The sequence below is a fragment of the Onychomys torridus genome, chromosome 1 (genome assembly GCF_903995425.1).
Source record: "Onychomys torridus chromosome 1, mOncTor1.1, whole genome shotgun sequence".
In the NCBI taxonomy this organism is placed as follows: domain Eukaryota; kingdom Metazoa; phylum Chordata; class Mammalia; order Rodentia; family Cricetidae; genus Onychomys; species Onychomys torridus.
In genome coordinates this window covers 31,033,861-31,061,531 of record NC_050443.1, presented here as the reverse complement: position 1 = coordinate 31,061,531, position 27,671 = coordinate 31,033,861, and the positions used below count along the sequence as shown (strand labels likewise).

General features: G+C 53.1%; 3 protein-coding genes across 3 annotated transcripts in view; all 3 read left to right on the top strand.

Annotated features, from left to right (window-relative positions):
• Grin2d (glutamate ionotropic receptor NMDA type subunit 2D) overlaps positions 1 to 11,149 on the top strand; it is a 40,019-nt gene extending 28,870 nt beyond the window's left edge. The window contains 3 exon segments of the mRNA XM_036180275.1: positions 9,080 to 9,267; positions 9,405 to 9,637; positions 9,770 to 11,149. Coding sequence (XP_036036168.1) covers positions 9,080 to 9,267; positions 9,405 to 9,637; positions 9,770 to 11,077 — 1,729 coding nt within the window. The 3' untranslated portion in view covers positions 11,078 to 11,149.
• Positions 11,150 to 11,247: 98 nt separating this feature from the next.
• Positions 11,248 to 19,034, top strand: Grwd1 (glutamate rich WD repeat containing 1). Its single transcript, XM_036180287.1, has 7 exons — positions 11,248 to 13,246; positions 13,432 to 13,549; positions 13,866 to 14,025; positions 16,388 to 16,601; positions 16,697 to 16,839; positions 17,030 to 17,227; positions 18,238 to 19,034. The coding sequence occupies exons 1-7, from the start codon at positions 13,060 to 13,062 to the stop codon at positions 18,553 to 18,555; spliced, it is 1,338 nt and encodes a 445-aa protein (XP_036036180.1). The 5' UTR covers positions 11,248 to 13,059; the 3' UTR covers positions 18,556 to 19,034.
• Positions 19,035 to 19,102: 68 nt separating this feature from the next.
• On the top strand, positions 19,103 to 27,308 carry Kcnj14 (potassium inwardly rectifying channel subfamily J member 14). Its single transcript, XM_036180298.1, has 3 exons — positions 19,103 to 19,644; positions 23,474 to 24,234; positions 25,558 to 27,308. Exons 2-3 carry the CDS (start codon positions 23,527 to 23,529, stop codon positions 26,152 to 26,154), a joined length of 1,305 nt encoding a protein of 434 aa, XP_036036191.1. The 5' UTR covers positions 19,103 to 19,644; positions 23,474 to 23,526; the 3' UTR covers positions 26,155 to 27,308.
• The last annotated feature ends 363 nt before the right edge of the window (positions 27,309 to 27,671 follow it).

Here is a 27,671-nt window from a genome sequence, read left to right as displayed (position 1 = left end):
AGATGATTCACAGGAATATAGGTGAGGGGTCACTTACAGGAATATGGGTGAGGAGTCACTTACAGGAATATGGGTGAGGAGTCACTTATAGGAGCAGAAATGACTCAAAGACAACTATATCACCAAGGCCCACTGCAGCACAGGCTGGAGAATATACTCTCCAGGTGTCTCAGTCAGCCTAAACCTCTTCCAGGCAGCTGGTCTGGCCTCACAGTCCTCTTTGCAGTTCTCCTGAGTCTTCTTCAGGACACTCAGCATTTATTGGTAACTCTGGCAGGGAGGAGCTTAATGAAGCTGCTTAGTTTCAGGGACTTCCTGAAGCTATTTTGAGTTACTTTCCTGCTTAAGGAGTTTCCCTGCAGGGTGGAATGTTTCCATTTTGGAGAAATTTGTTGAACAACACTCCGCGCCTTCCCCCTGGCTCTTAGCGTTCCTCTGGCCCCCTTTCACAACGATTCCTGAGCCTTAGCGGGAGATGACTATAGATGTTCATCCACCTGTAGCTAAGAATTGGGCCACTGTACCAGAGTCACTGAGGATTATGAGTTTCTGCTGACAACAGTGATCTATGGGTGTAAGCACACGTGTTTAGAAAGTAGTTTGACAGCCAGGTAGCAGTGCTGCACGCCTTTAATCCCAGCACTGGGGAGGCAGAGGGCAGGTAGATCTCTGTAAGTTTGAGGCCAGCCTGGTCTACAAAGTAAGATCCAGACAGGCACCAAAACTACATAGAGAAACCCTGTCTCAACCCCCCCCCCCAAAAAAAAAAGAGAAAAGACAGAAGGAGAAAGAAAGAAAGAAAGTTTGACAGGCACATCACATGCATTTAGTAAAACCACAGAAGTTGTTTCCCCATTGGGACCTCTGACCTCCTCACTTACAGTACCAGACGTTAGTCCCTCTTATAGAGCAGGCCTTAAATCCAGTTGGAAGGCTGTTGGTCTCACCCAAGATAGCCAACCGTTATTGCACAAGCACGCATATCCTGCCTAGCATGCTGGTATTTCATCACTAAGGGGCCACAGCCGAACAGGAATGTTGGCGACAGTTCTCCACCAGTGACCCACATGGCCTACATGGTCCCCTCTGGCAATATGGAAGCCAGCCAGCAGGGTGTGAATTTCCTATTCAATCCCAGCTTAATTTCTCCAGGTTCTGCAATCACAGTTTACACATGCAGTGTCTTCAGCAATAGGGTTTTACCATCTGGTTGTGGTATATAACCAACAGCAGTAGCAATAGCCCTTATGGGGGCTTTCCTGGCCAACAATTCACTGGGAAGTTAAGCCTACCCCTGCCACTGGGGTTTTCATTCAGTGACCTGATGGCCTCTGGGAGTCTCCTTTTCCACGCATGTAGGTTACCTTTTGGATGCAAACTCTTTGGTTCTTGTCTTAACATTGTTTCCTTTTATTTAGCCTAGCCTTAGTAGGGTTGTAGGTAGGTGGAAGCACCATTGTACCAGGTTGTCTCTCCAATGGCTTCCAAATCTGCAAGCCACTCAGAGGTTAGCCCCATGTCTTTATAGTAAAACCTGTCCCAGAGGGTGAGCAGGACAAGAAATGCCCTGAGCCACCAACCCGTAACAACAGTGAGGGAGCAAGGATAACCTTGGTGAAGCGCTCTGGAAGTCCCTTGTCATCTCTTCTCAGAAGTGGCAGGAGATCCCAGAGGTTCACACCAGGAAGGTACTGGAGGCGGACACAAGCGAGGTCTAACACAGCATGGCACAGTTCCATCACTTGTTAATCAGTTGCTTCTCCAGTGGTCAGGGTTGAGCACAAAGCACAGACAGGAAGTGCCGACTTGATGAGCTCCTGGGAATCCTCAGTCACTCTTTGACCCGTTACATTTCCGGATCCTGGAACTTTCCATGGAGGCTCCCTACATCCTCTACACCTGATAGACTTGGTGGGCCTGGCTTAATCTGCTCAGCTCTACACAGGGTCAGAGGTGAACGAGGTCTTGCTCTCCCCTGCTGCACCTGCTGGCTCCCTGGGTCAGAGTGGCCCTGGGTCGGCACTGGAACAGTGGCTGTCGTGTCGACCCCATTCAATGTATCTGGCTGTTGGGGGAGGCCCTGGCAGGAAAAGCATCTCCACCTCTAGTACGATCCTTTGCTGGAGGGAACCCTCCTTAGTCTTGGAGGACAGACTTGATCATCTTCACCTCCATTGTTCTATCATGGATGTCTTCTGCCAACTGCTCCTCAGGCTTTGAAGCCACTCCAAGGCCCGCTGGCACACAGTCTGGCTTCCCGTCACTTTTTTCCCTTAGAAACTCCAGCTAGACCTTCCCGTATTTGTCTTCGAGTAACCCAGACACCTCTTCCCCCGCTTTACCTTTCTCTCATCTCTTCTAGGCTGCTCTCTCACTTTGTGGACACTCTATATGCTGCTCTAAGTCACTGAGCTCTGCCAAAGCCTCTTACTGTATAAAGATCTTGTCCCACCAAGGAGCTCAGCAAAGCCACTAAAGCTCCATGCCAGCCTCAGGTCCCTGCTGGACGAGCCTTTAGTAACTCCTCTGAGGACACAGTTCTATCTGGCCCAGTGAACTGGGGTTCCAACACAGCTTTCCTCGGTCCCAGTCCTCCACTGTGGTCCTCCAGCCCTGATATCTATGGGGACTTCAGACGGTGCTCACAACTGTTCCTAAGGGCTTTGATGAGCCCGTCTGCCGGAGACTGAGTTCCCTCAGACTTTCTCAGGGTATGCAGCCTTTGCCTCAAGGAGGGATGGTAGTTCCATTGCTCAGTTTTCTGCCTCCACAGCAGGCAGATGGATCCTATCAGCTCTATGTCCCAAAGCCTCACAAGCCTGACTGTTACAGGCTCTTTCACTGCTTTAAAAGTCCCCCTAGCCAGACGGTGGTGGCGCACGCCTTTAATCCCAGCACTCGGGAGGCAGAGGCAGATTGATCTCTGTGAGTTCGAGGCCAGTCTGCTCTACAGAGCGAGTTCCAGGACAGCCAGGGCAGAAACCGTGTCTTAAAAAAACAAAACAAACAAACTCTCTCCAAATTCAACAAGTTCAAGTTGTGAGTATGTCCTGATCACTCTAGTTTCTTGTACCGGACTACTGTTTAGGCCCCCATCTTTATGTGGGACAGACTTTCCCTTTTCCTGTTAAGGGTCGGTTCCTCGGGGTATCTTCTACTGCATCCACCATGTTCTCCTCTTCTTCGCTCTCTAATCTTCCCATGGGTTCCAAGTTCTTGGGTTCCAGGGAGGGCTTCTGACACAGCTCTAATTTGTCCTCTCTTTTCCTCCTGGCCCCCCAGGCTCTAAGAAGTGGCAAGTCGGCACCTACACCTCACCCTCACGTTTATCTAATTTTCTTGCCAGGTCAGAGGCTAACATGGAGGATGCTGCTGCATCGCACTCTCTTGTCCAAACTGCTCCATTACACAAACAAGTTCCTGCTTGGCACCATCTAGGCCTCAGGTGCATTGCTAATGACAGCAGTGGCCAGGCAAGCTCAGCAGCTGCCGCCAACAGTCTTGACTCTAATCTCAAATCTAACAGTCTTGTGCTAATCTCCAAGACTGCCAAAGTTCCTCTAACCCTTTACCTGTTTTTGGGCCATCTCCGTGTTCACATGGGGATCCCCACTCATCCAGCAGGCATGCCACCCATAGATGAGGATTCCATCCTGGAATTCCTCCACAGACATTCCTAGTCCTGATGGCTCAGCCTTGGTGGCATGTCTCACACCCCAAAAGAACCAGGCAACCACTGTCAGAACACAAAGGCACAGTAACACACATCACAGGAGAGGCCGACTGTGTTGGAATTTCCTCTGCAGGTGCTCCCCCCTCGGGCAGCTCAGCCTCAGTTGCACACCTTGCTAGCCATAGTCAGGACCAGGTACTCACTCCTCCCCAACCCATCTTTGGTTCTGCTGTGGGCACCAATTATGTTGTGTGACAAAACTTTCCCTGAGGAGACCCAACATACATCTACTCATTCCAGATAGGGAGCCTGTGACAAACCAAAGTACAGATCCCACCCAAACCAAGCTTTGTGACTCAGTGAGTTTTGTTGGGGTCACTTTACAAGAGCAGAAATGACTCAAGACAGCTGCATCGCCCAGGCCCACCCCAGCAAGGGTGACGCTCACACAGCTGGAACCTGGAGCACCCTGCACAGCCTGCAGGCAGAACAACGGCTTGGAGAGTGTCCTTCCCAGGTGCCTCAGTTGACCTAACCCTCTTCTGGGCAGCTTGGCTGGTTTCTGCTTCTTCCAGGCATTTGGTCTGGTCTCAAGAGTCTCATTTGGTTTGACTGAGAGTCTGTTTCGCAGCTTGGCTTTTCTGAGAGGGACTCTCAGCTTGTATTGATTACTATGGCAGGGAGGGGCCTAGTAAATCTGGTCAGTTTCAGAGATTTCCTGAAGCTACATCGGGTTATTTGCCTTCTGCTGAAGGAGATTTCCTATGGAATGGAATGTTTGAATCTCAAGAGAAAACTATTACACAAAGGTATCCTTATATAGCAATCCTCCTGCCTCACCTTTTCAAGTGATAACAAAAGTGGGGCACCTGGTTAACATAATTTGTCTTGCAATGCTGTGATTGGCTTTGTACATTGCTAGGAGTATTGGTTACTGTTCTATTGCAGTGAAGACACCATGACCAAGGCAACTCTTATAATTAAAAGAAAGCGTTTAATTGGGAGCTTGCTTACAGTTTAGAGGGTTAGTCCAAGATCATCACAATGGGAAGCAGAGAGGCATGGCACCTCAGGGTTTACAACCTGATCCACAGAGAGATGGGGCCTGGCCTGGGCATTTGAAACCTCAAAGCCCACCCCCACTTGACACAAGGGCTTTACCACTGAGTCATGCCCCCAGCCCCTCACAGGGGGATTCTAGGCAGACTGTCTACCTACTGAGCTATATCTCTAGCCCAAGGTTGAATTTAAATGAGCAAATAACTAAAGGGAATACCGGGGCTGGAGAGAGGGCAGTTAAGAGCACTCACTGCTTTTGCAGAGGGTCTGGGTTCTACTCCCAGTACCCATGGGGTGGTTCACAACCAGTTCTAAGGCATCCAGTGTCCTCTTCCGGCTTCCACAGGCACTGCATGCATGTGCTACACAAATATGCAGGCAAAACACTCATACACATGCAATAATAAAAAAAAAATCTTAAAAAATAAAAGTGAGTGCTAGACTAGACATGCAGTTCAGGGGTGGAGTTCTTGGTTCCATTAGGACCAAAAAAACTGCAAAGCAAATGCTGTTTGATTCCACCTTCTGAAACCCCTGCGCTCTGTCCATCTTGGAAGCTTTGTCTTGTAGCTTTTCTCTGAAATGTTCACGTTCACCCCACTCATTTCCTCCGAGACAACTCTCTCCATCTGATGCTATTCCCAGCCCTTCCATCCCTCGTCTCAGCCCGAGTCCGGAAACACCAAATTATCTCCACTTAAATGTGGAGAGCAATTCACTTTCTGCCCTCGTGGGCATTTTTCCTGAACAAAGAGAAACCTAGAGAGAAGTTACAGTCTGCCGACAAGGCAGAAATGCCTGCAGGCTTGCCTATGTATACACACTCCTAGATGTCAGCCGAGATCCCTCTGCCACTCAAGGATTGAGAGAAAACTAAGACCCCTCTCCAGAGTGGCACCCTCAGTGACATCCCCAAGATGAAAGGTAATTCTTGGGGCCCCTAGACTCTGCCTCACCCCAAGTTCTTTTCTTTGGCTGTTCGCCTCAATTCTAGGAGTCTGCTTGGTCAGTCTCCCCAGCAGAAGTGAATGCATGGACAGGTTCTTCTCTGTCCTTTATTTATGCGCGCGCAAACACACACACACACACACACACACACACACACACACACACACACACACACCACATAAAAAGGTTAAGCCGGGCAGCGGTGACACACGCCTTTGATCCCAGCACTTGGGAGGCAGAGGCAGGCGGATCTCTGTGAGTTCGAGGCCAGCCTGGGCTACAGAGTGAGTTCCAGGACAGCCTCCAAAGCTACACAGAGAAACCCTGTCTCGAAAAACCAAAAAAAAAAGAAAGAAAGAAAGAAAGAAAGAAAGAAAGAAAGAAAGAAAGAAAAAGAAACAGCTGTGTGTGGACAGTGGTTACCACGGCAGTGTTTTTGGACAATGCTAGACAAGGTGAGGGACCTCCCTCTTAGAAGTTATGTGGAGTCTGTAAGAAGTGTGACCAAAAGTTCACCCCAGTATCTCCACCATTTAAAGAATAAACACAGAAGGCAGGCCTAATGGTGTTGACCTGTCTTCTCAAATACTCAAGAGGCTTGAGGCAGGAGGATGTGAAGTCTAAGGCCAGTTTCCAAACAAAGTCATACTGGGGCTGAGGTGACAGCCCAGACAACAACCCTCAGAGCCACGTAAAAACTGCTCGGAGTTGTGGAACTAGTACAAGGGAATCCAGGACCGGCCTATCTGTGAGGCTTTCTGGCCAGCCAGTCTAGCCTATTTTGTAAGCTCTAGGTCAGTCAAATGTATGTCCCGCTGGGCATGGAGGTGCACGCCTTTAACCCCAGCACTAAGGAGGCAGAGGCAGGCGCATCTCTGAGTTTCAGGCTAGCCTGGTCCACAAAGCAAGTTCCAGACCAGCTAGGGCTACATAGTTAAGACCTTGTCTCAAAAACAACAAACAAAAAATGATTCCATGTCTCAAAGAAGGCTGCTGTGGTCCTGAGGGTGACACCCAAGGTCGTCCTTTAGCCTCCACACACATGCACGTATGTTCCTACAAACAACTGAACATGCTCACATGCATTAGAAACAGAAGTGACAGTGCCAAGGCCGCAGACCAGACCTCAGTCCCTGGAAGCCATGTGGTAGAAAGGAAGAACCAACTCCGGCTGCAGCTGGAGACCTTCTCTCCAGCCCCCACCAAGCCCTGTTAGTCCGACAGCCCACTTATAAAATAAACACAGATGCTTATATTATTTAAACTCTTTGGCCATTAGCTCAGGCCTACCATTGTCTAGCTCTTACTCTTATATTTAGCCCATTTCTATTAATCTATACTTTGCCACGTGGCTCATGGTTTACCAGTACCTTACATCTGTCTTGTCATGGCGGCGGCTGGCAGTGTCTCTCTACCCAGCCTTCCACTTCCCACACTTCTCCTTGTCCCGCCTATCCTATCCTTCCTGCCTGGCTACTGGCCAATCAGAACTTTATTTATTTTAACCAATCAGAGCAACACATTTGATATACAGACCATCCCATGGCATCCGGCAAGTTGTTCTTCAACCTTTGTGTGCATTCCATGCCTCCCACACATATAAATAAATGTGAAAATAATACATTCAAAAGGCAAGGTTGGTGAGATAGCTCACCAGACAAAGGCACTTGCTCCCAAACCTGCTGACCTGAGATCAACCTCCAGAGTCCACAGAGTGGAAGGAAAGAACAGACCACAAGTGTACCATGGCGCGCACGTGACCCCCTACAATAAACAAGTAAATGTAAAAAAAATTGTAAGGGCTCAAGAGATGGTCCTATAGGGCAATGGTTCACAACCTGTTTAGTCACACAATTCATGGTTCCAGGCTTTTTCTTTTGGGCCACCAACCAGATCCCAAATCATGACACAGAGCTTACTAGTTTTGAGTGCTCGGCCTAGCTTAGGCTCCTTTCCGGCTAGCTCTTTTGACTTAAATTAACTTGTTTCTCTTTGTCTACCTCCTGCCTCGGGCTTTTTACCTTTCTTGTTTCTGTGTATCTTACTGTCTCTGCCTCTCTATGACTGGCTTCTTGCCCTGGGCATGTCCTTTCTCCTCCTCCTCCTCCTCTCCTTCTCCTCTGGAACCTTGACTTCTCCTCTTATTTATTCTCTCTGCCTGGTAGCTCCACCCATCCTCCCGGCATTTAACCAATCAGGTGCCTTAGGCAAGGTGAAACATATGCACCACATGTTTACATCATTAACAAATACAGCATGAACAAAAGTAACACATCTTTGCCTGGTTAAACAAATATTCCACAATTCATTCTGTAAAAAATTCATTGTATGTGCCAGAATTATGCCTGGGCTAGGAATGAACAACTATGTGCCAGCTCCCTGGGATCAGGAGTAAAGGACAGCAGTGATCCCCATCCATGGAGTAATTCTACTTCCTGACTTCTCTCCCCACTAAGGCTTAGCAGTTTAGGGCCCAGATGAGGCTGGTCTCCCTTCTGGAAAGAACAGACACAAAGGCTTTAGTCCAACATCTATTTTGTGGGTATCCAATGACTCATTGGGTATGACAGAGCAGTAATAGGTAGAGTACAGCTAAAATGGAAGTGCTCTCTGGGGTTACTGCTAAGTCTCAAGCCTCTTTATAATGCAAGAGCGTGGGCTGTGGGTATTAGGTAGTTCCTATCTGCCTAGTGCCCTCCAGTGAGGGTCTGGGGGCACGGCTCGGCCATGGAGTGATGATAGCATGATGGCCTAGCACGTATAGGGCCCCAGGTTCCACCACCAGTGTCACAACTAATAAAATGAAAGCCCTTTTAAAAATACTTACATTTTTTCATTTATGTGTCTATGTGAGTGTATGTCACATAAGTACAGGTACCTGCAGAGGCCAGGAGGTGCCGTCAGAGCTCCTGGAAGTGGAGTTATAAGTGGTTGTGAACTCTCATGCTACCATTAGCCTCTGAGCTCCAACCCCTGGGACCTTTTTTGTTTGTTTGTTTCTCTGTGCAGCCCTGGCTATCCTGGGAACTCGCCCTGTAGACCAGGCTGGCCTCCAACTCACTCCAGTGCTGGGATTAAAGGCATGCACCACCACTGACTGCCCAGTCTTTTTTTCCCCCCTATTAAAACCAAAAACACAAAAGAGTATCGTCTTTGGAAAGATGGGACGAGGATTAAAAGACTGTTCCCTTGACAGTTACAGTGGCTGTCATTTCTCAGCACTGCTTTGCCCGGCACTATCACCTCTGCGGGTAGTGTTAGAATTATGCCCGTGTTACCAATGTTGAAAAGAGGCACAAGGAGGTACCTGCTCAGGAGCTCCTGAGAAGTTGCAGGTTAGAGGTAAAAGGGACTCCATCTAGGTGAGTCTGACCCTGTCTTTCATGTCCCGGTCCTCAGGAAACTGGACGCCTTCATCTATGACGCGGCAGTGCTCAACTACATGGCCCGCAAGGATGAGGGCTGCAAGCTGGTCACCATCGGCTCCGGCAAGGTCTTCGCCACCACTGGTTACGGCATCGCCCTGCACAAGGGCTCCCGCTGGAAGCGGCCCATCGACCTGGCGCTGCTGCAGTTCCTGGGGGACGGTGCGGCTACGCTGGGCGGGAAAGTCCTACCCTGAAGAGGGGAGGGCTGGCCTTCTGTCCTGGGGAACATGGGCTGGGGCCGGGGCTCTGTCCGAGCAGAGTGTGTTCACAGTAAGTGACTCTGACCCCATCCCCAGATGAGATTGAAATGCTGGAGCGGCTGTGGCTTTCCGGGATCTGCCACAATGACAAAATCGAGGTGATGAGCAGCAAGCTGGATATCGACAACATGGCAGGTGTCTTCTACATGCTCCTCGTGGCCATGGGCCTCTCCTTGCTGGTCTTCGCTTGGGAACATCTGGTTTACTGGCGCCTGCGGCATTGCCTGGGGCCCACCCACCGCATGGATTTCCTGCTGGCCTTCTCCAGGGTAGGAAAGGGAGCGTGGAAGCACCAGCGGGAGGGGGTGTGAGCAAAGAAATGGAAGGTGTGGGCAGGGTCCAGTGCGGAGAAAGAGGTCGTAGGTGCAGGCACCTGGCTGACCGGTCCCCACCCCTCACAGGGCATGTATAGCTGCTGCAGCGCCGAGGCTGCTCCACCGCCTGCCAAGCCTCCGCCCCCGCCGCAGCCGCTGCCCAGCCCCGCATACCCCACCGCGCGTCCGCCCCCTGGCCCTGCGCCTTTCGTGCCCCGAGAGCGTGCAGCCGCCGACCGCTGGCGCCGGGCCAAGGGCCCCGGGCCTCCGGGGGGCGCAGCGCTGGCCGACGGCTATCACCGATATTACGGTCCCATCGAGCCGCAGGGGCTGGGCCTCGGCGAGGCGCGCGCGGTACCCAGAGGCGCGGCCGGACGCCCGCTGTCCCCATCCGCCACACAGCCCCCGCAGAAGCCACCACCCTCCTACTTCGCCATCGTGCGCGACCAGGAGCCGGCCGAGCCCCCCGCCGGAGCCTTCCCCGGCTTCCCATCTCCGCCCGCGCCGCCCGCCGCCGCAGCTGCCGCCGTCGGGCCGCCACTGTGCCGCCTGGCTTTCGAGGACGAGAGCCCTCCCGCGCCCGCGCGCTGGCCGCGTTCCGACCCCGAGAGCCAGCCGCTGCTGGGTGGGGGCGCGGGCGGCCCGAGCGCGGGGGCCCCGACCGCACCACCGCCGCGCCGCGCCGCGCCACCACCGTGCGCCTACATGGACCTCGAGCCGTCGCCTTCGGACTCCGAGGACTCGGAGAGCCTGGGCGGAGCGTCGCTCGGCGGCCTGGAGCCCTGGTGGTTCGCCGACTTCCCCTACCCGTACGCCGAGCGCCTCGGGCCACCGCCCGGCCGCTATTGGTCGGTCGACAAGCTCGGGGGCTGGCGCGCCGGCAGCTGGGACTACTTGCCCCCGCGCGGCGGCCCCGCGTGGCACTGCCGCCACTGCGCCAGCCTGGAGCTGCTACCGCCGCCGCGCCACCTCAGCTGCTCGCACGACGGCCTAGACGGCGGCTGGTGGGCGCCTCCGCCGCCACCCTGGGCTGCGGGGCCACCGCCCAGGCGCCGGGCACGCTGTGGGTGTCCGCGCCCACACCCTCACCGTCCGCGGGCCTCCCACCGTGCGCCCGCCGCCGTGCCGCACCACCACCGACACCGGCGCGCGGCCGGCGCCTGGGACCTCCCGCCGCCCGCGCCCACCTCGCGATCGCTCGAGGACCTGAGCTCCTGCCCACGGGCGGCCCCCGCACGCAGGCTCACCGGGCCCTCGCGCCACGCGCGCCGCTGCCCTCACGCTGCGCACTGGGGGCCGCAGCTGCCCACTGCACCGCACCGGAGACACCGGGGCGGGGACCTGGGCACGCGCAGGGGCTCTGCGCACTTCTCCAGCCTGGAGTCCGAGGTATGACGCGGCTCCGGGGGCCCCCCGCCGCCCTCTCGGTCAGCGCAGGCCACGGCCCGAGGGGGCGCTCTATAGTGGACAGGACCCACATGGGTTGGGAAGGACAGAAACGGACCTGGCCAGACCCCGCCTGGAGCAGCGTACTGCGCCCCCTCGCGTTGGGGGAACCATGAGCCAGAGGGGACTTGGTCGCCCAAATCTCACCATCTTGAGAGCAAGGGGGCGGGGTTCTTGGAGCCCACCGACTCTTTTTTTTAAACCCGAAAAGGGCTTTTTAACGTCACCTGATTTGGCGGGAGATGGGGAGGGGTCGCGCCGCGCCCCGCGCCCACTCTCGGGGCCATGGCCCTCACATCACTGTGCAGCTCCCTGGCCCCAGACACACCTCCCGGGGAGCCTGTTTTTAACCTTTCATTCATCAGGACTCAAAACTGTGAGACGAGTACGCCAAACTGTGACTCCAGACCTTGGCCCCGCCACACAGAAACCCCTGACCCCAGACTGTGACTTCCAACACCTAAAATGATCATCTGACCCCAGACTGTGCCCCGACCAGACTGTGACCCTTATGTCAGACTTCGATGACCCCTCCTTTTAGATCCTTGTTGTCTCTGACCTATGACCTATACTCCACGAAAGCCCTCCCTTCACCTGCCTCCCCCACTACCAACCCAGCTGCCACCGACCACATCTTCAAGTCCAGCCCTTATTTATGACCCTTCAGCGATGATCCAGCAGACACTCCACCCCCGGGCCTCCTTTCCCAGATCTCAGCGGGGTCTGAGGCTGGATTGAGAGGTGGGTCTGGGAGCCCACACTTGACCCTTCCTTCCCACTCCCACTACTACACTGCAGTGTTTGGAATAAAACCATGTTTTTACGCCTCCTCAGTCCAAGCCTGAGCTCTATGTCTGTCTCTTAGGCCCCTTCAACTTCTCTGGAGAAAATGGAACCTGAGAAAAGTCCGTGGGGAAAACAGTCAGACAACAGAAACTGGGCTGCTGGTCTAGCAGTGGCAGTGTTCTAGCATTCATAGCACCCTGAGTTCCACCCCAAGTCCTAGAAAACAGGAGATGGGGGAAGGCACAATAAAAACCCAGGGAGTGGCAAGAGACCCGAGGAGAGGGGTGGAGGGGTGCAGGGAAGAGATACGCCCTGAGAGTAGTGGTAAGAACAAGGGTGCAAAAATTCAGGCCAAATCTAGAGTCCTGTTCCTGAGGCTGCTGCCAAGAAGGCTTTGATTGGTTATCTTATGTAAATGAGGAAAGCGGCCAACCCACCTCTTGAATACCCTTAATCTCCCCAGTGAGAACCTATTTCCAACATTTCTTTATTCCAATTAACCAAAACTCGGGTGCACATGGGTGGATAAAGAGAGCTGACACAGTTGTAGCAGCGGCCTCAAGAGACTTTCTGATTAAGTGCCTGCTGACCAGAGCTGCCTTGGGAATGCCTGGCTGGGAAATGGACTGCCCCTAGAGGATAGATTCAATCCACTAACTTATACATAATGTCCAGCCTGTCTACTCTAAAGCATTTTGAAACAATTTAAAGCCATCATAACAAGGAGAGGAGAAGAAACCGGCCTTATAGGTCCTCGGGGAACAGAAGCCCAGTCTCTTTGCCAGTAAGTGCTTGTTTGCATACATGAATAATTAACTAAGTGGAAAGACAGCCCCAGGAATTAAAGGTGGAAGATGGAGAGGGGCTCAGAATTCAAGGACTCCTGTGGAACTACAACTCCCAGAAGGCCTTGCCACTACTGCTCGGAAGAACTCCCCAAGGTCACACAAAAGGCACGATAGCTGTTAATTTATCTTTGTCATTGAGCCAGACACCGTTAGTTGGGGCAGCCATCTCTCAGCACACCACCTACGTATTTCTAGCCCTCAGGTTTCCCAGGTAACAGTACAGTGGGTCTTAGTCTGTGGGAAGCGAAAACCGGAAGTGACGCTCTTACTTCGCGTCCGGGACAAGAAGCTTCGAAGATGGCGGCGCGCAAGGGTCGGAAGCGCACATGTGAAACTGGGGAACCCATGGAGGCTGAATCCTGCGACCCAGGATCCGAAAGCCCACCCCAGGTCTACTTGCCTGGCAAGGGGCCGCCACTGGGAGAAGGGGAGGAGCTGGTAATGGATGAGGAGGCCTACGTGCTGTACCATCGTGCGCAAACTGGTAGGGCTGAGGGCCCAGACTTGGGTCCAGGGAAATGAAGTTCCTGACTTGGAGCCTGGGGGACGAGGGGTCTGGAGTCTGAGGGTTGACATCACCTTGCGGACTGCTGGCCATTGTTGGAGGTGGAAGCGGAGTTCCCAATGTCTCATCCTCATGCGACTGTACCATCTTCCCTCCCTCCCTAGGCGCCCCTTGTCTCAGCTTTGACATAGTCCGAGATCACCTGGGCGACAACCGAACAGAGCTCCCTCTCACTCTTTTCCTGTGTGCGGGAACCCAGGCTGAGAGCGCCCAGAGCAATAGGTGAGATTCATACTCCCCCCCCCTTTTTCCCCTGAGACAGGGTTTCCCTGTAGTTTTGGTGCCTGCCCTGGATCTTGCTTTGTAGACCAGGCTGGCCTCGAACTTACAGAGATCTGCCTGCCTGTGCCTCCCGAGTGCTGGGATTAAAGGTGTGCGCCACCACCGCTTGGCTTGAGATTCATACTTTTTCAAGACATCCTCAAGGACCCAAGAGTTAGGACTATCCGCGTCAGCCAGACCTAAAAGGAGGTCCTCAGCCTCCTTCAGCCCTAAACATCATGGCATTCAGTTCCTAATGCATCCTTTGCTTCCCCAGACTGATGATGCTTCGAATGCACAATCTCCATGGGACGAGGCCGCCACCCTCAGAAGGCAGTGATGATGAAGAGGAGGAAGATGAAGAGGATGAAGAGGAGCGGAAACCTCAACTGGACCTGGCCATGGTTCCCCACTATGGTGGCATCAACCGAGTTCGGGTACTTGCCTTCCCAGGGGCATGTGCAGCACTCTGTGCAGCATACCCCTTCCCCAACACTCAAATGTCCCTCACTTTTGTTTTGTTTGTTTGGTTTTTTTGTTTTGTTTTGTTTTGTTCTTCAGGCACATTCTCACAGTGTAGCCCAGGCTGACTGCAAACTCAGGATGGTTTCCTTGCCTCAGCTTCTAATGATTGAGAGAACAGGCATGAACCACCACACCCAGTCCCCTTCAGCTTTTACAAATTTATTTGGTGCATAGTTTTATTTTTCCTTATCTTTGGGGGAATAATAGTTGTTGTATGAGGTAATGTTTTAGACTATAGTGGGTTTTGCTTGTTGCTATAAGCAGTAGCAGCATCTTCGCTCAATTTCCCCTTGGGCAAAATGCTGAGAATTATGAAGCTTACCAGGTCGGACTGGTGAGGAAATGAACAGTGTGTAGAGCTGAAACAGCGCCTGGTTGTAATGTGAAATGTAAAGGTTTTACTTAGCTATTGCTCAGGAACTGAGGCAGAAGGATCAAAAGCCAGCCTAAGCTACAGAATGAGTTCAAAGGTGGTAAAGTGCTCACCTTGAGTGTGTAAGGTCCTAGCTTCAATGAATAAAGCATCTTCTCCGGATCAGGTAGATGAGCAAATAAAAGAAAATGATGTACAAGAGCACTTAGACCCAAAACTTGACCCACAGCTGGGCCTGTTGTTTGTGTTACATTATTACTATGCCTCAGGTACTGTCCTAATCCCAGGATACTGAGCCTATAGACAGAAAGCTCTGAATCTGTTAACATACTAGTGAGGGACAGAACAAGAAGAAGCTGGTCAGTGTGTAGTTTGTTACAGGATGCTGAGTGTGGTGGAGAAAAACTGAAAGTGGGCTAAGTGTGCTCCTGGGCTGGAGTGGCTTTTGCAGTGTCTGGGGAGGCTCTGGTCAGCAGGTGCTCTTGGGATAGAGACCCAGCAAGTTCTGAAGTTTGGAGAAGTGGAGAGAGCAGGGTGTGTGGAGCAGGGTGGACAGAGGCTGTGACAAGATGTGGAGGGAGCACCCAGAAGACCCATTGTTCTGGCCTTGTGTGAGGACTTGGGCTTCTCCCTCAGGAGAAGTCAGGAATGAGTGGAGGGCAGAAAGTGGAGGAAAGATCCATGTGGGACTTGTTTGAAGAGAATCCCTCTGGCTTCAATGCAGACATGGCTGTAAGGAGCCAAACATGTTTGATTCTGAAAGGGGCAACTCATGGGAAGGATGGCGTCAGTAGAGACTTGTGTGACCCACAGTACAGATGGTTAGAAAGATTTGGAAGGGTGCTTCAGTATAGGTGTTGGGTGTGAGGAAAACACAGTCAAACATGGGTCTCAATGTTTGGGCCCAAGGTGAATGTTAAGGGTACTATTGCTGTGAGGAAACACCACATCCAAAAGCAACTTGGGCAGGAAAGAGTTTGACTTCCACATCACTCTTCATCACTGAAGGAAGTCAGGACAGGAACTCAAACAAATCAGAAACCTGGAGGCAGGAGCTGATGCAGAGGCCATGGAGGGGTGCTGCTTACTGGCTTGCTCTTCATGGCTTGCTCAGCCTGCTTTCTTTCTTTCTTTTCTTTTTTTTGTTTTGTTTTGTTTTTTTGTTTGTTTGTTTGTTTTGTTATTTTTGTTTTCTTCTGTTTTGTTTTGTTTGAGACAGGGTTTCTGTACATAGTTTTGGCTGTCCTGGTACTCACTCTGTAGACCAGGTTGGCCTTGTACTCAGAGATCTGCTTGTGACTGCCTCCCAAGTGCTGGATTAAAAGTGTGTGCCACTGCCGCCTAGACAGCCTGCTTTCTTACAGAACCCAGGACCACCTGCCCAGGGATGGCACCACCCACAATGGGCTGGGCCCTCTCACATCAATCACTCATTAAGTAAATGCCCTACTGCCTGCAACCCCATCTTGTAGAGGCATTTTCTCAATCAAAGCTCTCAGATTACTCTAGTTTATGCCGAGTTGACATAAACTAGCCAGCACAGTAGAGTCACCAGAGGAATGCACTGCCTATGGTAGTAGGGCAGGCTGAGGGACTTGTAGTGAGTATAGAGGTGAGCGGTCCTGAGGCCCAAGCCCTGGAACCCTTTAGCACATGGAGTGTTTCAGAGAGCATACTCGAGAACACCAGTGGGAGCTTGGGTTTCCTCCTCACTCCTGACTGGTCCTCCCAGCACCAGGAGGTGACCAGTTACTGTCTGGTCTGGGAGGCTGCAGTTTCTTTCCACAAAGCTGTGTGAGACTCTGTTTTGTCTATAGACACGCAGAGGTTATGGTTCTGGGGGTGTGCTGGCCAACTTTAGGCTTCTCTCTTTGTTTTGTGCACCACCCCCACCCCCACAGGTCTCCTGGCTGGGGGAGGAACCTGTGGCTGGAGTATGGTCAGAGAAGGGCCAGGTGGAGGTGTTTGCACTGAGGCGGCTCCTACAGGTGGTAGATGACCCCCAGGCCCTGGCCGTTTTCCTCCGGGATGAGCAGGCCCGCGTAAAGCCCATCTTCTCCTTTGCTGGCCACATGGGTGAGGGCTTTGCTCTTGACTGGTCCCCTCGAGTACCTGGTGAGTTTGGGTTTTCTTGTGGTTCAGGGAGGGTGAGCTCCTGGAAAGGTAGGAAGGTGGCCAGGTGCTAAGGTGGTTTCCTGACCCTTACTCAGGCCGCTTGGTGACTGGTGACTGTCAGAAGAACATCCACCTCTGGACGCCCACGGACGGTGGCTCCTGGCATGTGGACCAGAGGCCATTTGTGGGCCATACATGCTCAGTGGAGGACCTGCAGTGGTCACCAACTGAGGACACGGTGAGGAAAGACTGGAGCCTGGACACGTGGGTCTGATGGGGACAGGCTAGGAACCTGAACCCTTGGCTTGGGAGAGGAGGGCCAAGTTGGGGCCTGACTCAGACAGGGACACAATGAATGATAGTGCACCATGTCTCCAGGTTGAGTCTGGGGCCCATCTTCCCACTCAGAGTTGTTTCACCCTACTCAGGTGTTCGCCTCCTGCTCAGCCGATGCCTCCATTCGCATCTGGGACATCCGAGCAGCCCCAGGCAAGGCCTGCATGCTCACCACAGCCACTGCCCATGATGGGGATGTCAATGTCATCAACTGGAGCCACAGGGAACCCTTCTTGCTCAGCGGTGGGGATGATGGAGCCCTCAAAGTCTGGGACCTACGACAATTCAAGGTATCTTCCCAGCTGGGCTCCTAAGGGCTGGGGAAGCTAATGGGAATTATTAAATCCTGGTGAGGAGGCGGGAAGGGCAGGATGTGGTTGTGAGCAGAGGGATCGCTCATTCAGCCCTGCACATCCCTTCCCCGCTTCCCTATCTCTTACTGTGACTCTTGAGGCACCCATCCACCTACCTGTCCCCCTTCACATTTGGTCTGCCTGCTTCTAACTGTCTGTGTTAGGAGGTAGACATCCAGTCTTGTGCTCCCACACCAGCTGGGCAGTAGAGATGTGTGTAACTTATTTGCCCATGTGGCAGAGAGACAGCTGGCTACACAGCCCATGGCCTTGGGATGCTGGGAACTATCGTCTGTTTTAGTGGACTATACAGCATCAGCTGGAATTTGAGCCCCATTCATTTCTTGTAGGAAAGGAAACTGAGGCACAGAACAGGATCAGAGGTGACATCCCAGCTAAGCTAAGAGTTGTCTGTAGAGCTGAGTGGTATTCTAGGCAGGTGGAAGAGGCACTCCCAGTCTCTAGAGGAAGCCAGGACCTCTCCTGGCTCCAGGCCTTCCCTGCACCATCATGCCGTCAGCCTCTTTGCCCAGCTTAATCAGTTCTATGAATCATCCTTGGGGAAGCTTCCAGAGGGAGCTGCAGCCCTCCGTGCCAAATGGCCCAGGGACTTCTGTTCCTGGTACCACTTCTTCTAACACAAGTGCTGTCTTTGCGTAGCATCAGGGACCTTAAGGGAGCTGTTTCCGTTCTGTTAGGGCCTCAGCCTAAAGAACAGCCACCCTCTGCTCTTTTTATAGGACATGTTCAGGGACATGCAGGGGCAGGCTCCTGTCCCCTTGTTAGGACAGCTCCCAGCAGCCCATGGGCCACATCATCTTACCTGTTGTCCTTTCCTCGTGTTCGTTGCTGGGCTCTGGCTTTGTAAGGGGGGGGGGTAGTCTGGTTGAACTCTGGCTAAGTGCCAAGTACTCATACTGGGGTCTGACTCCTACACTCTCTCGTAGTCTGGCTCCCCTGTGGCCACCTTCAAGCAGCACATGGCCCCTGTGACCTCTGTTGAGTGGCACCCTCAGGACAGTGGGGTCTTTGCAGCCTCGGGTGCTGACAACCAGATCACACAGTGGGACCTGGCGGTTGAACGGGACCCAGAGGCAGGTGAGGCAGAAGCAGACCCCGGGCTGGCAGCACTCCCCCAGCAGTTGCTGTTCGTGCACCAAGGTGAGACTGATCTGAAGGAGCTACACTGGCACCCTCAGTGCCCTGGGGTCCTGATCAGCACCGCACTGTCCGGCTTCACCGTCTTCCGCACCATCAGCGTCTAAGATGGCCAACATTTGGCCTCAGGCCTCAGCTCTTCATGGGAACTGGATCGTTAGGTCTGTAGACTGTACCCCAGAAAGAAAGACGTGTCAACTGGCCCGTGTGGAACAGAAGTAATGGATTCTACCGACCTGGTGTCTGCACGTGGATTGACCCTTGCCTGTCCCGGATATGGTCTCAGTATGAGATTTCTGTTGGTGTTGACTCCTGGCTTGACCCTTAGACCTCTGACCCAGTACCCAGTTCTGGCTGGTGATCGACTCCAGGAACGTGAAGGATTTTGCCATGCTGGGCCGAGTCTGGGTCTGGGTTGCTCCAGTGGAATTTAGTTCTCTCTTTGCCTTCTGGCCAGCTAGGTCCACCTGAGACCCAAGTTGGGGACTGTGTGGGGTGTCCTCCCTGTGCTGACCACTGTTGTACTGGAGGGGGTCTGGGGCTTCTGCTGCAGTAAAGGACCACAGTCAGGCCCAAACATGTGAGATCCCAGTCCTTTGAGCTTTCCTGTGTAAGGGGGAATTTGGTGTGGAGCTATCCCCTGCACTGGACTCTTTGTCACCCTGTGTGGGCTCTTCCTTTTTGTCTGGCTCAGCCTTTTCTAAACCTTACTCATTTGGAACTGGCTCTGAGTCAGTAAATGGGTGTCTCTTTCTGGACCACTAGTTTATTAAGGCATCATCCTGGGGGAAATGGGAACCCCGTTTTTCTCCCCTTTAATTATTACCTCGGTATCTCCTTCCAAGTTCACTAAGCTGTCAGTGCTCTTCCTGTGACTGTTCTCCATGGTCCTGACCCCCAATGTCCCTCCCTGCCTCCCACCCATTAGCTGCACTGTCCTCTCCAGTCTGCCTGGGCCGCAGCCCAGTGCCCTGCCTGGCCAGCCTCCCTGGCTCCCCCTCTGCAGTGCTGAGCCGGCTCCACCCCCACCCCCCTCTGTTCAGGCCCTGATCCGCTGTAGCTCAGAGGTTGATTGCCCCAGCTCAGGCCCCAGGGGCCGAGGACAGACCTGAACACATTAGCAACCACAGAGGCCCCTCTCCAGCCTGGGCAGAGGAACCCCCAGTGCAGGGCATGGGGGTGGGCGGCCCCCCCAGGTAAGTGCAGATATGAGCCAACCTACTTCATCCTCCCCCTGCCCCCAACACCTTCCCTGGTATTCCATCGGTGGTTGCCCCCCATCTAGTACCCCCAGTTCTTGGCTTCCAGCTCTGGTTGATACTGACAATGAGTTTTCTCACTACCGCATTATGTCTTTAAGAGGCACCCCTCACTCTCCCTGTCTGCCTCCATTTCCTAAGACATTAACTTCATTCCTCTAACTCTTCCTTAGCCTTCTTGTCTACTGACGTCTCTGAGTCCTGTCTGCCTGCCCCCACCCCAAGCTCTTTGTCTCTCTTTCTCTGTCTGACTGTCTGTCTCTCCAGGTCTTTGTTTTTCTGAGTCCGTCTCTGCCCCCGCCCCCTTTGGGTCTCTGTCCCCCAGCTCACGCCACTGTGACCTGTTTCTCTGGGTCTCTGACTCTCTCTAGGTCTCTTTCTCTAAGTCCGTCTCTTGTCCCTCTCTTTCTGTGTCTGTCTGTCTGGGTCTCTCTCTGGGTCTCTGTCCCTCTCTCTAAGTCTCTTTCTCTAAGTCTGTCTCTTGTCTCTCTCTTTCTGTGTCTGTCTGTCTTTCTGTCTGTCTGTCTCTCTGGGTCTCTGTCCCTCTCTCTAGGTCTCTTTCTCTGAGTCCATCTCTGCCCCCCACCCCCTTTGCCTCTCTGTCCCCCAGCTCACGCCACTGTGACCTCCTGTTTCTCTGGGTCTCTGTCCCTTTCCCTAGGTCTCTGTTTCTCTGAGTTGGTCTCTGTCCCCCAGCTCACGCCACTGTGACTTTGCATATTCTTTGGGCCTAGTGACCCTAGTGTGGCTGGGTTGTCCAGCCGCCTTGGAGACTAGGAAAGGACAGAAGTTCCTGTCCTGCTTGGTCAGTGCCTTCGCTGGGGCTCTCTCCCCATTACTTGGCAGCGGTAGGGTAGGGGTGCCACTTTGTGTAAATGGGAGGGGCAGGGATTTTTGGCTTCAGATTATATAGTGACTTTGACGTGAAGTTGAAGTACCTTAAGCCCTGTGGCTCCTTTATATGGAAACATTAAGCTGCTCTTGTGGGTCAGGTGGAAGGTGGGGGCGGGGGGAGTGTGGGTCAGTATCCTTCCCCCATCTTTTGTGAGAGCAGCCTAGTGCTGGGCTGTTGGGATACAGATGGCTCCCTGAAGGTAAAAGTCCCACCCAATATAGGGTGGATACAAGTCTACCTCAGGGCAGTGGCAGAGTCAGGGTCAGAGGTTTGGGACCCAAGCCAGCTTCCTCCCCTAGCATAGGAGCCCCAGATTGAGATGAGGTGAAGTTCTTGGCCCCTGCTACCCTGAACAATCAAAGGTGAACCCTGGAGAGAGTAGATACCACAGCAGCTTCAGGTCCTCCATGTACGCATTGGCCTGTCCACACCAGCACTCAAGCAACTGCGGTCTCACGGGCTCAGCAACCAAGGCCTCATGGTGTCTGAGCTTGCCACCCCTCTCTCCAGCTGAGGCACTTGAGGTTGGCTGATTCCATCTCCCTCCCTCCCTGGTTAGCTCTTGGAAATTATTGCAAAGTAGGAATGTTGCCACAGAGGCTGCTCATGATGCTTGTTACTTTCCACATTCCAACTGTAAACCTGCTCTTGAGAGGCTAGCCTGCTTCCAGTCCTGAAAATGACCTTCAACATTCAGGGCTGCTGTGCTGACTCAGACCAGCTCCATCCACCCAGCCCTGAGCCTCAGGTTTGCACCCATCAGGTGGGCCTAGTGACCCATGCCATGGAGACCAAGAAAGAGGTGCCTGGTACTCTTGGTCCATAAGTGCCAAACTTCACACGGCCTTCTTAGAACATTCAGGCCCTTCCACCAAAGCCCATGAGGTTCCATAGAGTTTAGTGTGCTTACAGGGGTAGAAAGCCACAGATTGAACTGTAATGCTTGGACCAGGTCAGCCCTGTAGCAGCTGGAGGTAAGGCTGAAGGCCCAGACCTCCTGGCCTCGGAGGCTCAGGAAGGTCTGTGAAACACCCACTATACCCAGTGTCAGACTGATATGTCCAGGTTGAATTCAGCCTGGAGCTGCCCATGGACTTCCAGATAACCCTACTTTTCAGGATAGGGGTATTGATCTCCATCCCTCAAATGAGCAAATCGAAACTCTTGAAAAGGCTACAGACTAAACCAGATCAGGCCTTGAGTCTTTTTTTTTTTTTTTTTTTTTTGACAAGGTCCTGCTATGTAGGCTGGCCTGGAACTCACAGACATCCACCCTCCTCTATGATGACCAGCAGGCCCTGGGTCTTTATGACCAGAAGGTACTTCCTTACTGGGATGATATCCCAATCCTTGTTAAAGAAACTGAGGCCCAGAAGGTGTGGCCTCATCACCTGGTGAGGGCTGAAACTGCTCATTAGTACAGTAGCTTCATCTGAAAATAATTCATTCACCCATCAGTGTATATGATGTTTTGTTAAAGGAATGCTGGGGCCTAAAACCCGGGGCCTGAGGCATGGGACGTATGTGTTCTGCAGCTGAGCCCCAGCCCTGTGCATCCAGTGGTTGTTAGAGTGTCACAGTGAGCAGCTATCATTCTGGCAGTGCTAGGACATTTTTATAACTCTAGACAGAAACCCTACACCCTTTCCCAGCCTACCCTTTTCTCAGATGAAAGTAACACCCACATACCATCCCATGTGCTTAGAGTCACCTCCATACCTGAGTAGTGCTTTAGGCCTGTGATCCTTGCACTCAGGAGGTAGAGGTAGGAGGATTGGTTCTAGGCCAGTCTGGGCTATGAAAACAAACATCTCCAGATTCTAATACGGAACAATGCAATGCTATGTAGCTTTACAGTATTGTTCAGGGAATTCTGATGTGTGAAAAGGTCTGAGTTTGGCTGAGCTCAGTGGGTACAGATGATGTAGATACAGGGAACTGAAGAATGACTGAATTGGATGCTCCCACTTAAAATGTTTTTGAGGTACATCCATGCTTGATGTGGCCCATGTTCCCACCTGCTCTAGGGACTGAGGTGCAGAGATCTCTTGAGCTCATAAGGTAACCTCAACAAAGAAACGATTCATATGGTTGATGTTGGTCCCTCATTCCTTTTTTCTGCCAGGTGGAATCCTTGTTACTTGTCTGAGTCAGGGCCTTTCGTAGCTCAAGCTGGCCTCAAATTCTCCATGCTTCTACACCAGCCTCCTGAGTGCTGGAATTGTGCACCGCACACCACATCTAAGGGCTTCTTTTTCTCCCGACACGTGGTCTTGGTGGTCTCCAAAGGCTCAGATGCTGGCGTTCAAGCTTGAGCAGCTGTGGTCTGAGGCAGGCTGTATCTGTAAAGTGACATGGTTTATCTCAAAACTCTTCCTGGTGCTGGGGGCATGGCTCAGTGCTAGAGCACTTGACTACCTACTACCAGTAAGGGGCTAGGGACAAGCATGGCTCAGTGCTAGAGCACTGCCTACTATTCAGGAGTGCCACACCAGTACCATCTGGAAAACAAAAGCCACAAATGTGTAAGTTCATGTACAATGCTTACAGCAGTCTAAGCCACCCGTCCGGCAGTCTTCTTAACAGCATTACACGGACTAGAAACCTTGCTTCTCTGTGTAGCTTTGGAGGCTGTCCTGGATCTCACTCTGTAGCCCAGACTGGCCTCGAACTCACAGAGATCCACCTGGCTCTGCCTTCCGAGTGCTGGGATTAAAGGCGTGCGCCACTACTGCCCAGCCGATGGCAGGCTATTCTTAAAAGTTGTCTCCTAAGTACTGGCCCACGCAGTAGATGGAGTCCGCGTCATGGCTGGTGGGTCCTCTAGTTCCTGGTACCCCTGACGTTCCTGCCCATCTTTTGTTCCTACAGGTTTGGGGCGCCCGCCCCCCGCTAGGCCAAGTAGAGGGGGGTCTCCCCGCCCAATGGGCCTGGCCAGGGCCCTGCGCCGCCTGAGCGGCGCGCTGGAGTCAGGAAACAGCCGAGCTGGCGATGAGGAGGAGGCAGGGGCCGGGCTGTGCCGCAATGGGTGGGCGCCCGGGCCTGTGGCTGGGAGCCGGCGCCGTGGGCGCTTCGTCAAAAAAGACGGGCACTGCAACGTGCGCTTCGTGAACCTGGGTGGCCAGGGTGCGCGCTACCTGAGCGACCTGTTCACCACATGTGTGGACGTGCGCTGGCGCTGGATGTGCCTGCTCTTCTCCTGTTCCTTCCTCGCCTCCTGGCTGCTCTTCGGCCTGACCTTCTGGCTCATCGCTTCACTGCACGGCGACCTGGCCGCCCCGCCGCCCCCGGCGCCCTGTTTCTCACAGGTGGCCAGCTTCCTGGCTGCCTTCCTCTTTGCGCTGGAGACACAGACGTCCATAGGCTACGGTGTACGCAGCGTCACCGAGGAGTGTCCAGCTGCTGTGGCCGCCGTGGTGCTGCAGTGCATCGCAGGCTGTGTGCTCGATGCCTTCGTCGTGGGGGCAGTCATGGCCAAGATGGCCAAGCCCAAGAAACGCAACGAGACACTGGTCTTCAGCGAAAACGCGGTGGTGGCTCTGCGAGACCGCAGGCTCTGCCTCATGTGGCGGGTGGGCAACCTGCGTCGCAGCCACCTGGTGGAGGCTCACGTGCGGGCCCAGCTGCTGCAGGTGAGGGGTTCCTGGGAACCGGGGTGAGAGGCTCAGGTGCAGACCAGGCTGCTGCAGAGGTGGGGTGCGTGTGCATGTGTGCGTGTGCGTGCGTGCGTGCGTGCGTGTGTGTGTGTGTGTGTGTGTGTGTTTAGGGGAGGCCCAGTGGCAGGGTGTGGGAAGACGGGAGGTGTGCCTTCTTCAGCACCTTGAATAGCAGAACTGTGAGCCTGCTGGAGAGGTAGACCAGGAGGCAAATTCCTGGAAACCTGGGCTTGAGAGCCTAGAACACCTGAGAGCTTCTTGGCCTGGAGAGTAGATAGGAGTTTACTGAGTGCTCTAGACATGGGCAACCATACCCGCCCTCAAATGTTCCTTCTGGTCGCTAGCTCCCAGCAGCCAGAAGGCAGGGAAGTCCCTGTGCAGCAGCCTGAGATGTGTTTAGTGGGTGTTGGGGACTCTGAGGCCTTGCCACTATCTAGGGCACAATTATCAGGAGAAAGGAAAACAGAGCAGCTCAGGACAGCTCAGAGCAGCTCTCTTCTCAGCCTTGTACCCAGTGAATAGAGCACCACTGGGCTAGCAGCCTCCTCCAAGCCCTGCTGTAGGACCTTGATGCTCCTAGATTGGCGGCCACATTGTTCAAGCTTCTGGCTTCCCAAGAAACCATTGAACTGCAGTCGGCATTCGCCAAGTGGAGGTTGCACTTGAGGCCAGAAGAGGGGGCAGCTGACTGTGGGTAGTACAGCTCCCAGAAGCCTCTGGGGCACAGAGAACAGATCCCCAACCATACGTGAGCTCCTCCTAGCCCTTTGAAACACCAAGATGACTCAGGGGACACTTCTTGCAGAGGTCTGTGGGGTAGTGACACAATCTAGAAGCCAGTCACAGAGCAGTGAGGAGACAAAGCTGCCAGGATCTAGTATAACACACACTTCTCCGTGGGCTCACCCATACTCAATGGGATGGAGGTACACCACTACCTGAAACAGAGGTGGAACAGTTCCTGTTGGGGCCAGATCTCCATGTCCCTCTCCCCAGATCTCCATCTCACTGTCTTCCCTTGCTCCTGGGTTTCTGGTCCCCCCTGGGAGGGGGTCTGTGTCCTCCTCTTTCTGGGTTTGGGTCTCTGTCCCCTCTCCTAGGTCTGTCTGTCCCCTAATCTCTGAGTCTGTGAACCTTCCTCTTGGGGGTCTCTGTCTCCCTGTCTGTCTCTGTCCCTTTCTCGGGATCCATGGTTTCCAGGATCACCTTGCTGCTCTTGGCTCTTTCTTTGGATCTTTATTCCTCTCTTGCTGAAATCTCTCTTCACCTCTCTGGCTCTGTCCTCTTGCTTCTGCACAGCCCCGTGTGACCCCAGAGGGTGAGTACATCCCACTGGACCACCAGGATGTGGACGTCGGCTTTGACGGAGGCACCGACCGCATCTTCCTCGTATCTCCCATCACCATAGTGCACGAGATTGACTCGGCCAGTCCACTGTATGAGCTGGGGCGGGCAGAGCTGGCCCGGGCTGACTTTGAACTGGTGGTCATTCTTGAAGGTATGGTTGAGGCCACAGCCATGACGACACAGTGCCGCTCATCTTACCTCCCAGGTGAGCTGCTCTGGGGCCATCGCTTTGAGCCGGTCCTCTTCCAGCGTGGCTCCCAGTATGAGGTTGACTATCGCCACTTCCATCGGACATACGAGGTCCCAGGGACACCAGTCTGCAGTGCCAAGGAGCTGGATGAACGGGCAGAGCAGGCTTCCCACAGCCCTAAGTCAAGTTTTCCTGGCTCCCTCACTGCGTTTTGTTATGAGAATGAACTTGCTCTGAGCTGCTGCCAGGAAGAAGAGGAAGATGAGGATGCTAAAGAGGGGGCTTTAGCAGAGACCCCAGATAGGGCTGCCAGCCCCCAAGCTCTTACACCAACCCTGGCACTGACCCTGCCTCCATGACACAGCTGAGGTCCACTTCCCCAGGTGACTCCCCTTCCCAAAAATGACAGGGGTGGAGAGCTCCCAGCCTCTGTTGGGAGCGAAGCAGGGGTTTCCAAGGACCAGTGGCCTGCTGGAACAACCATGAACCATGAGGTTGTCTACCACAGATAACACCAGACCTTCATTTCTCTGCTCCATTCTCACTCTCAAGGCCTCTTTAGGAGCTGATTCCTGAGTCTTACCAGAGCCGAGGGATTCAGGTTTCTGGGTCATCTAAGAGGCAAGGCATGAAACCTGGATTCTGGTTAGATATGCAGCTTCAGGGGAGAAGATATCAACTTACACAGATTAAGAAACAAAGATTCAAGTGACAGTGGCTTTGCTACCCTCAGGAAGAGAGGGGGTAGAGTACTCCAAGGAGCATCGTGATTGACCAAAGACAGAATGGTGACTGGACTGTGTATGAAGAAAGGACCTGGTGGTTCCAGAAAGCCCATGAGCTGAGATTCTCTGAGTCTAGGTTGACATTGGGGATTCTAGAACAGGTTGGCTAGAGAGTGGAACTGCTCAGAAATGATAAAGCTGTGTTTCTAGAATACACAGAACATTGGTGGGTGTGAGTTTGGAAGGACTAAGATGATATGAGGTTCCTGATGCTGGAGTACTGACTGTTTAGGGTCCAGCTAAGGGGGTGAGTCTGGCTTCTCCATGATCCACAGGGTAAATTTTGTTTTTGTTTGAAGTGCCATTCTTAGAACATCCAAAGGAATCAGGTTCTATGGTTCAAGGTTGATCAGAGTCCAGGTAGGAGTCTAGATGTCTATGATTTGCTCACTCCACTTTGCTCAGCAGGGTTGTGAGCTCCATGACTTTGGGTGACTTCCTGTGGTTCTGTAATGCCAAAAGGGATCAAAGCTCCACAGACCCAGAGCTGTCCTTTCCCAAAGCCTAGACGCCCTAGTCACCTTCAGGTGGACAGCCTGGTAGTTCCAGGAGGCAGACACTCTTCTGGGCGGAGCTTGTACGCAAGAGCCTAGAGAATCACAGGGCTAACTAGGGGGCAAGAAAAGGGAGAGGCTGAGGCTGGTGAGCCTAAAATATTCTGGAATACTACACCTAGTGATGTATGTCTACTTCTCAAAGATATTATATATGTGTGTATTATGTATGATATAAATACAGATCTCTATCTTTTCTGTTTGTTCCTGTAGTAAGATATGAACAGTCAATTGGGACCCTTTGCAGAGATCTGGGAAGACTTACTTGAAGTAACTTCGGGACTTTGGGCAAGCCTTCCCCTGTGTTGCTTCAGTTTTCCCTGGAATAATGGCCACTGGAGCTTGAAGTTCTCCAGGGGTCCTCCCAAGCAGGATGCTCCTTCACCTTATGGAGGCTAGGATACAGTACAGGTCCTAACATTCCTGTCCTCACCCTCGTGCTGAAACGCACTGCCTTCCAAGGGCAGTTGGGAGGGACACTGACTTGAGGGCTGCTTCCATATTGTGTGTAGACTATAGGACCAGCAAGAGGAAGCC